General features: G+C 45.6%; 1 protein-coding gene across 6 annotated transcripts in view; it reads right to left on the reverse strand.

Moving 5' to 3' along the window:
- The window catches only part of SLC25A26 (solute carrier family 25 member 26), a 189,340-nt gene extending 179,595 nt beyond the window's left edge, over positions 1 to 9,745 (reverse strand). The window contains exon 1 of one of the 6 annotated variants that reach the window (XR_011964750.1): positions 9,509 to 9,737. Coding sequence is in view for 3 of the 6 variants with exons in the window: in XM_072598731.1 (XP_072454832.1) it covers positions 9,509 to 9,562 (54 nt within the window). In the remaining 3 variants the exon portion in view is untranslated. Of the gene's footprint in view, positions 1 to 9,508 lie in introns of all 6 variants that reach the window. The other 5 variants (XR_011964752.1, XR_011964751.1, XM_072598731.1 and 2 more) reach the window with 5 other exon arrangements.
- Between the last annotated feature and the right edge of the window lie 251 nt (positions 9,746 to 9,996).

Consider the following 9,996-nt stretch of genomic DNA (forward strand, 5'->3'; position numbering starts at 1 on the left):
CCTACAGAAGTCCCCCCAGAAGTTAGAGCTACCTGAAGAAATACTTCTTCCTCTAGTCTATAAATTGTTGCATATTCACTACCCTCTTATCCAGTGGCACTCAAAGTGTGGTCTGGAGACCCCTGGAGGTCCACAAGGCCCTTTCAGGAGATGTGAGGTCAAAGCTACATATCCATGTGAGGCTGGATTGTCTTAACATACTTTAACAAAGACAATATATTGCAAAAGACTGAATATAGAAGTAGATATGAAAATCCAGCTGTCTTCTATTAAGCCAGATATTAAAGAGATTTGCAAAAGCATATCTCCCTAACTTTTTGTTTTGGCAATTACTATTTCTCATAAAAAAGCTATGTAAGTTAACATAGTTTATACATATACTATATACTATACATATACATATACTATACATATACATATACTACAACATAGTTAACACAGTTTATTGTTGTTGATTTTAAATGAAATAACTTTTTAAAATATGTTTTAATTTCTAATATGGTAAATATTGATCAATATAACCCTCATAAACAAAAGCTCTTTGGAGTCCTCAATCATTTTTAAGGGTAGAAAAGTCTTGAAACCACAAAGTTCAAGAACCATGGCTCTGACTCACACCTGCCATCAAATCCCTCCTCTCCTTTCTCCCTCCTTCTAGTCAACAGTCTTCTTTTTTACTTTTTGGTTCAACACAAATTTCGTTCCTTCGCAGGATTTTATGTAATTTGTTCTGCATCCCACAGGCATGATTTGAATCCAGGTCTTCCTGTCAAATCCAGCACTCCATACCCTAACACTCGGACTGTACCATTCCATCTACTCTGTGCCACACAGACACGTATGGCAGACTGTTGCTTAGGCCTGAGGGCCTTCCCCAAGCCTCACTGCACTTCACAAAGACTAAGCACCAAACGAGTGCTCAATATTGGAATGGACGATGGGGAGTAGATAGCGGATATGAAACAGTGAGACACAGGCCCTGCCCAAGTCCCATCTGTCAGTTCCTTTGGGGGATGTAGGGAGAAGTGGTTGATACCTTTTGGTAGCCAGGACACCGCCAAGGTCTTCTTTTTTTCTTGACCAGGATGCATGCTCCCACCTTTTCTAAAACTGAATTTCTGAGCCTGCCTGTTTGGAGACCTTGGTCCACCTTTTCTAGGAGGCAGACCCTTCCACCTCACAGCTCTCCCAAACTTGGTGTGCTTACAGCACTTGCAGCAGCCAGGACTGTCAAGGCTTCATCAGGTTCTCGGTTACTCAGTTACACAACCCTGGGGGGGAGGGAGGCCATGCGTGTGGTGCTACTGCTACCCCAAAGCGTGGTAAACACAGAAGGAAGTGGTGAACAAGACCACCTGAATGATGAGGAGCCTGACCCTGAGGAAAACATGAATAAAGCAACCCTCTGATATTAAACATATATGCTTTAATGTGTTTCACCAAAGATATCAATCTTTCTTAGTTCAAAGGTATGTTCGGGAATATGCATGTCATAGTACAGATCATGCTTTGGCATTTCCTAATGCTCTGTTGAAAGTACACAGGGAACACCAACGAAACCAAAGAGGCCTGTAAAATCACACACAGACATTAATACAGAAATCCTGGATCTTCTGACCACATCCTCACACAGTCAAACTAGAAGATAATTGAAAGTAAGATGAATGTATGCGGGTATCCAAGGCATGGAAGTTCCGAAGACACCATTTTGAAGAGAGGGGCACCAAAAGTGGTTTATATCAGGTGAAGACATTTCAGAGAGAAGGCTCCCAAGTCAGATTTGCCCAACATCTAAATGATAATTACCGTAGAGACCAGAGGGGTGGATGGAAAGAATGACCAGTAGGGTGCCAGGAAGAAGCTAGAATCAATTTCTACAGACCCTTATCTAACACACACCAGCTCTGAACTCTGGGTATAATCACTTAGCCTCTTTGAGACTCAGTTTCCTCATCAGTAAAAGGGAGGTAATAACATGTGGAGTTTCTATCTGGAATATGCTCCATGGGGTTTGCGTGAGGACGCAGCGACCAGGTAAGCATCGACAGACTTGACCATACTAGAGAAATAGCAAAGGCTGCCATCTGAACAGAGATGGGACCCACACTTCTCTAAATTCAGGAGCCATTCTAGTGTGACAGGCAGCCCAGAGGACCATCAGGAAATTGGTACTTCTCACCAAGAGAGTCCACTGGTGTGCTGGAAACAGCAAGAGACCAATGCAAAGAACCCTTGTCCTCAGACAAATCTCCCTAAACAGCAAGTCAGAGAAGAGCAGCCTGGAGACCACCACCAACTACTACAGTGCAGAACCACAGGAGCAGACGGGGAAGAACCGCTAAAACGCTTGAGTATGTCAACATATAATTTCCATACTAGGCTGGTCTTTTTTGCTCACCAAAAAAATTCACAGAAAATGTCTCAAAAGCAAAAACGGTAACAATTTCCTAACTCTTCTCTACTGAACATTGACTGTATAGAATGGAAAGAAAATCAAATACTGAAAATCAAATCTATTCTTTCTATTTCTTCATTTTCCCACAAAATAGAGATATCTGCTTTTACTACAGATAAAGTGGCAAGGAGAGGGAAAAAAACAACCAAGGCAATCTGGCATGGCTGGAGCCTTTAAAAAATGCAGCACTTAATTCTAATTTTCTCTTTAATCTTAGAAGAGGGTTCGGAGAGGTGTTTGCTCTCTATTTCTAAAGTTTTAATCAATAAGTTAATTACTCTTTTAATCTATTTGGCTACTTTGCAAGCATTGATTTCTAACCCTCCCTTCATCAGAATTCGTATCTTCTCAGTATAAAATTGATTAGATTTAATCTAGCTATCTAGTAAAACATGAATCAAAAGTTACTAATTGCTTCTGTGGATTTCAAACTTCTATAATATAAAATGTCATTTAAATTCATGAAGCTAGAAAAATCAGCTAGCTCAGAACCTTCCAGAGAGCAAGAATACTGCTCTATTTACCACATCAGCCCCTTCTCTCCCCATCCCCCCAGCTCTAAACTGTAGATAAGAATTCCCTTATAGGAGCTCATACACCACCAGTGGTGCTGCGGGAGGGGTCTGAGAAAATTTACATTCAGTAATGTACTCGTGGAATTTGTTTCTGAAACCAAGAAATCAATACCTCATACTTTCCTTTGAAATGGCTCAAGTATAGTTGGATGAAATACAGAGAAGTAACATTTAATATAGCAAGCCAAAATGTTAACTGATGTTTATGTAAACTCAATTATAAAAATCATGTCAAACATTAATATAAACTGTCAAGTCAGAAAATCATCTTTCCTCTAAAGAGTTTGCTTTTGTTCATGGACAATTAATTAGCATGGGGGTTATCAGGCAAATAATTACTTTTAGTATTTATGGTACTCCAAACTGAAGTTGCTAAGCACCAAATGAACCATGTACGGATGCAGGGCTGGCAACTAGCCACAGGAATACCTTGATGACACGTCAGCCTTCTAGAGCCAGAACTCCATACAGCCTTAAATCCTGCGATCAGAAAAGTTGTGACACTCTGTATCTAAAATCAAAAAGTATCTAACTAGCACTTTTTTTTAACATTAAAATGCTGGCACAGAGTAGGATTGTACCCTATGAGACCTTCTCTTTTCCTTGAAAGGAAAAACTGGCACCACAATAACCAGAAAAAGTGGGAAAAGTGAACACTAATTGCTTGCCTCTTAATGAGCAAAAAATAACACCGAGTTGTCTAAGCCAAGCAGGCAAATGAACACACCTGCAGGTCTTCTCTGCGATCTGATTCAGTTCCCTTCCTCTTCTAGCCTGTGGTCTTGTCTCTCTGACCTCCTGCTTAGACCCAGTAACTCACTCTGGCCACTCTAGGCCCCATTTCATGCTAACTAAACTCAAGTGTATTCAGAGAGAGTGGTCACTTTCCTTGACCAGGAAATACTCTGAAAAGGAGAAGGTCTGCTACGTATGGACAGGCTGGTGAAGGTGTCTGAGGGCAATGTAGACTGTTAGGACCAGGTTCCTGTTCCCGGTAGGAGGGGGCTAGGTAGACAGAAACAGCCAGAATGACAGATGTCCCCAGAGGACTACTGCAGTCACCAAAGGAACCTGCCAAGCCCTGCTTTCGGCCTGAGCTCAGAGGTTCGTGATGAGTACATTTAAAGACATCTCACCTGCCGACCCAAGATCAGCATATTTCTTGGTTCCCTGTACGTAACAGCATAAAATCATGGACCTTTACTTGGTGGATTCTACGCCTCTCCTCAGTTCTCATCCTTCCTGACACCCCCTTCTTCTGGATACTCTTTTCAGCAAGCTGCCCCCTCTCTTAACTCCTCTCCTGCCTGGCTGATCCCCAAACTCAGTCTCCTTTGCTGGACCATAATTCCCATGCCAACCCTAAGTGCTGCCTTGGTCCTCCTTTTCTTTTTCTGGATAAGCTCATCCATGGCTTCCATGATCATTCCCATGCAGATGACTCTCAGCTCTGGAGATCCAGCCCTTACCTTTCCCAAGCTTTAATCCTAAGTCACCAAATGGATACCCCATGAACAATTGCAATTCCACCCCTTTCCTCTCTCCTCCAAACTTCCTCATTTCTGTTTAGGGCCCCACCATCCTAGGTCTGCATCCTCAGCAGTATTCTCAACTCTTGCCCCCACCCCAGCCCTAGCCAATCAACTACAAAGTCTTCGAAGTATCCTTCCCTTTCTCTCCATTTCACTGGTTACCACACTCTTCAAGCCTTCATCACCTTTTCCTAAGACCAACCAACAGCCTCCTCCCTGAGGGGCCAGGTTCTTCCTTCTCCAATCCCTCCTCCCCATAGGTGCCAAAACAATATTCCTAAAACACAAGTCTGAGCCATCACTGCTCTGCTCCAGAACCTTAAGTGGCTTCCCATGGCCTTTAGTGCAAGACACAAAGTCTTCAGGCTGCTATTTGGGCCTTGGCACAGTCTAGCTCCAGACTACCTTTCCCTACTTCCCACTAAGATAACATTCAAACTCTTCTCCAGCCTTCGAGCCCTCCACTCCCCAGCCCAAATGCCACCTTCTCACCTTAGCTCATCACACTGCCACCCAACGGGTCCCTCCTCTCTCTCCTCAATACAGCTAACTCTTTCTTGCCTCTGTAACCTTGCTCAATTCCTCCCTGGCCTGGAATGCTCAGCCTTCCTCCCATACTTTGTTTAAATGCCAATGCAGCAACTCCTTCCTGATGAAGACCTCCCCAAGCCTCCTCCTCAGCTCTCACAGAGCACACTGCTTTGTGACTAAGGCAAAGAATCCGGAGCCCAGATGAGGAGACATACCAGCAGAGTGAAAGGGGCCGACTAGAACAGAATAGTAGTTCCAAACATGGTCAAAATGCAGGAACTGGATTGGGTGTTACTGCTTGGTGGTGTTTCTGTCACTGGGGAGGGCGCAAGAGTGAGAGGTGGGATGTCCTTTTCCTAGAAATGCTTGTGATGTGGGGATAAAAGGTTTCAATAAAATGCATTTTCAAATGTTTTAATTCTAATACATTTATCATATAACGTTGTATATTTCACAGATGTCTCACTGTCCTATTAGACTATAAGCTGCAGGAGGGCAGGGTTCCTATCTTACCCAAAATTTGGATCCCTCGACCACCACTACCAGCACTATTCTGCAGACAGGAGGTACTGATAAATATCTACTAATGAATCCTCACCCTGCCTTTCTGTACTCATCGAGGGCTAGAGTGCTAACCAGATGAAATATGCACAAATGCCTTTAAGTAATTCAGTAAATACTTATTCGGTATCTCTATGACAGCAGGGACGACCTTTTTTTTAGTATTTGTATGCCTGGCATTTAGTACAATCCCTGGCACATTTGCTGTCATTTATTCATTCAGTAGTATCCGATGCTTGGTGACCCCATAGACCATGGCACGCCAGGGCCTTCTATCCTCCACTATGCCCTGAAGTCTATCCAAGCTCATGTTCATTGTTTTCACAACACTCTCTCTCCATCTCATCCTCTGATGTCCCCTTTTTTCCTTCAATCTTTCCCAACATCAGGGTCCTTTCCAATGAGTCTCATCTTCTCATTATGTGGCCAAAGTATTTCAGTTTCAGCATATGACCTTCCAGTGAATAGCTGGAATCAATTTCAAGTATTGACTGATTTGATCTCCTTACTATCCAAGGGACTCCCAAAACTCTGGCACATAGTAGGCCTTTAATAAATGTTTCCTGACTGAGTGACTCTCTAGCTCAGCAATAACTTCCACTCCCAGAAGAACATCATCCTCCAGATGCTTCTGTTTGCAGGTGAGGGCCCACCCCCACCCCTCACACCTCATGAAATCTATGGTTCCTGAAAAGATATTAGCCTAACGAGTTAAACAGAAACAACCAAATGGAAGAAGAGTGTCTTTGGCCCAGATTATGACAAATAGCTGGCAATCCAATTAGTCAACTCATCAACGCACATAATTGGAATTGGAACTATAGATGGCCAATGAGTTGGACTCCAAACTGAATATGACAGAGAAAAGAAACTGGGTTGAATTTGGGAAAGTGCACAATATTTTTTAAAGCATCTCAGCTGTTCTCTGACATAAAAGATACTTTTTAAACCTCAGTATTATTTTAGTAATGCTATATGGCTTCAAACTGTGATACAAAGGGTAATGGAGGGTGTACCTGTGATACGATGGTCATCAACAGGCTGTACCATTTTCTGTACAAATAGACCAAAAAGTCATATAAAAGATATGACCCAGGAAATGTATAATCAGGAAAGAAGGTACACTGGTCAATGAATCAAAACGTACTTATTAATGGTCATGTGGAAACAGCATAGGATAACAGATGGTTAGGCTGAGCAGCTGCACTGGTATCCACAGACTGTTTTAAAGGTCAAAATGCAATGGGCCATCTTGGAAAGTGGATTAGTCCCTCTCCTTGGGGTATTCAGGAAAAGCATGGATGACTACTTGTCAAATAAATTACAGAAGGAACTATTGTCTGGCATGGGTTGGACCAAAGGGTTATGTAGGTGGTTTCCAATTTTAAAACTCAATGATTCTATGACACAGAGGAAAGGTCTCAGAAAACCAACCTCCAAAGAGGGCCTGGGAATTCACGGGTGGACATGTCCAAGGACAAGATGCATCTTTGGAGGGATGATGCTACAGACAGGGAAGCCCAGGTATTGATCTTTATAAACCACAAGAGGTGGAGACAGAATCAGGAAAAAGATCATTTCAAAGTCATTTGTCATTGGCTTCAGATTCAAACACATTCTTATTATGGTTCTTTCCACTGTCGCCCAATTATAGCAAGTCACAGCTTACTGTACGAAAAAAGTGAGAAATATTACTATTAATTGGAAATGTATAATTTTCAATTTTAAAAAGAAAAACAAGTAAGAATGAGTATTCCTCCACAGCATGTGAGTAAACCGGATGTTTCAAAAGTCTCCCTGCAGTTTTACAACGGTAACGCTGTTGAATGCCAAGCAGGAGAACATAAATTACTAAGTCAAGAAATTGAAATTTAGATGTCAGGGAAAAGAATAAATTGTCACCCTATGTTTTTTCACTACATGTGACAGCTGGAAATTTTAAGACAGAACACACTGATCAGTGATTTACACTGAAATAATGTAATTCAACACAAGTTTACTAAGTACCTACTATGTGCTAGGCACTATACAAATACGTAGATACAATGATGAAAACAGCCCCTCCTCAGAAAGTGCTTATATTCCGCAGGGCAAGGGAGTACTTGGACCTGGAGTCAGGAAGACTCAAGTTTAAATCTGGCCCCAGACATTTAATAGCTGTCTGGACAAGTCACTTAACTTCTGTTTGCCTCAGTTTCCTTAACTGGGGATAATTATAGTAAGTATCTCCTTGGGTTTTTGGAAAGATGAAATGCGAAGTGCCTGATACATAGCATCTGCTTAATAAATGTTTATTCCCTTCCTTTCCCCTTCATAAAATTAAAAAGGAGACCATGAAAAGTAAATAAAGTTAGAGGGGTTGTGGGGGTTAATGAGAAGCGTTAGAAGTCAGGTGGATCGCACACACCTGAGGTCCCCCTGAAAAAGGAGTGAATCCAGAAAAGCCCTGAAGCCCAGCCGGCTCTGCCCTAGAACTCATCCTGCTTACACTCTAGGTCAACAAGACTGGCTGGCCCCTGCTGTCCACCCCCAGCTCCCACCTCCAGCTGGCCTCTTTACCACCCAGCTCTGCAGGTATGGCTTTCTCCGGGTCTACCCAACACTCTCTCCTTCTTTTCTTACGCAGAGAAAAGCCACATCACTACTACGGCTCTCTACTGTCTTCTGAGCAAACTTCTGATGACTCTGCTTGGCATTCAGGGCCCTCGACTGTGCCACCAGCCCGCCTCATCTCCTATTACTCCCCTCCAATCAAACTGCTCCTCTGTTTCCCTAACACGGCCAGCACTCTCTGGAATGCCCAGGAGCCCCTCCCTCTCTGCTGCCCCTCTCCACCCTTTAACTCTCAATGCCACCTCCTAGAGGAAATCCTCCTGGAACCTTCCTCCTCAGGCTTCTTTCACACTGCGGGTTTTGGGTAAGGCTTTAGCCAAACAAAATGCATCTGCTGATCAGTTATGTGCCAGGCCCTGAGAAGATCAAGGCCAAAATGAAACTGTCCCTATGATTAAGGAGCTCAGACTCCATCCGAGGAGAAAATGCACACGCATCTAAGGATGTGCAGAGGGGAAAGTAATTCCAGGGGAGACGTTCAAGCACGGGAAGGGATCAAGGAAGAGCTCGTGGAAAGCTGGCATCTGAGACCAGCTTCCAAAGGAACTGGGCTTCCTAAGAGGCCTTATGGACAGAGCAGGCTTGAGGCTCACCTTCTAGGAAGGGAGAGAAGGAGAAAGGAGGGGGGGAGGGAGGGAGGGAGGAAGGGAGGAAGAGAGAGGGAAGGAGGGAGGAAAGGAGGGGGAAGGGAGGGAGACAGGAAAGGAGGGAGGAAAGAAAGGGGGGATGGGGAGGGAGGAAGACAGGAAAGGAGGGAGGAAAGGAGGGAGGAGGGAGGAAGGGAGGAAGAGAGAGGGAAGGAGGGAGGAAAGGAGGGGGAAGGGAGGGAGACAGGAAAGGAGGGAGGAAAGGAGGGGGAAGGGAGGGAGACAGGAAAGGAGGGAGGAAAGAAAGGGGGGAGGGGGAGGGAGGAAGACAGGAAAGGAGGGAGGAAAGGAGGGGGAGGGGGGAGGGGGGAGGGGGGAGGGAGGAGGGAGGGGAGGGGGGAGGGGAGGGGGGAGCGAAGAAGAGGGGAAGGGAGCAAGGGGAAGGAGCAAGGGCAGCAGCCCTTACGGAGGCCGGCCCAAGCACTGCCCCAACATCACCTTACGCGGCCCTGACCAGAAGGCCGGCAGACGCGCTCACCCGGCGCTCCAGCTCCAGCAGTTTGGGGCTGTCGGGGGAGAGAGTCTGTCCGAGGACAAGGTCGGACGAGGAGGGCCGGTGACCAGACGGAAGCCGGAGACGGGGGCGGGACTCACCAAGAGGGACACGCCGAAGTCCGGCTGGTCCGCGAGGGAGGCGCCGGCGGCCATGGCCTCAGCCCGGGGTCGCTTCAGCCAGACCCGAGCGAGTGCGCGTCTAAGATCACCGCGGCATCACGCCGCTCACCGGCTTCCTGGGCGCCGCCATCTTGGCGACCTCTGCTGCCAGTCAGGAATCCTTCCGGGGGCCGCCTGACGTCACTACCACAACAACTCCACGTGCGAGCTGGGGGAGGTCCAGAAAGTTTGAGGGGCGGAGTGATTATGAGCGTGGTCACGAGATTTGGATAGGACTCCCCCCCCCCCGTGGCCCCGCCCTCCCCTACGTCCCTTCCCGTGGACAGCGAGTGGAGGAGTCGTGACGCCATGTTGAGAAGGACATGAGCTTCCCTTTTGCGGCGGAGGTGACCCTCCCTCACCGCAACGCCCAAAGCGTAACCCGACACCCAGGCATGCGCTGTCCAAGAATGGAAGTTTAGTCGCTT

Source organism: Notamacropus eugenii, chromosome 3 (genome assembly GCF_028372415.1).
Source record: "Notamacropus eugenii isolate mMacEug1 chromosome 3, mMacEug1.pri_v2, whole genome shotgun sequence".
NCBI lineage: Eukaryota > Metazoa > Chordata > Mammalia > Diprotodontia > Macropodidae > Notamacropus > Notamacropus eugenii.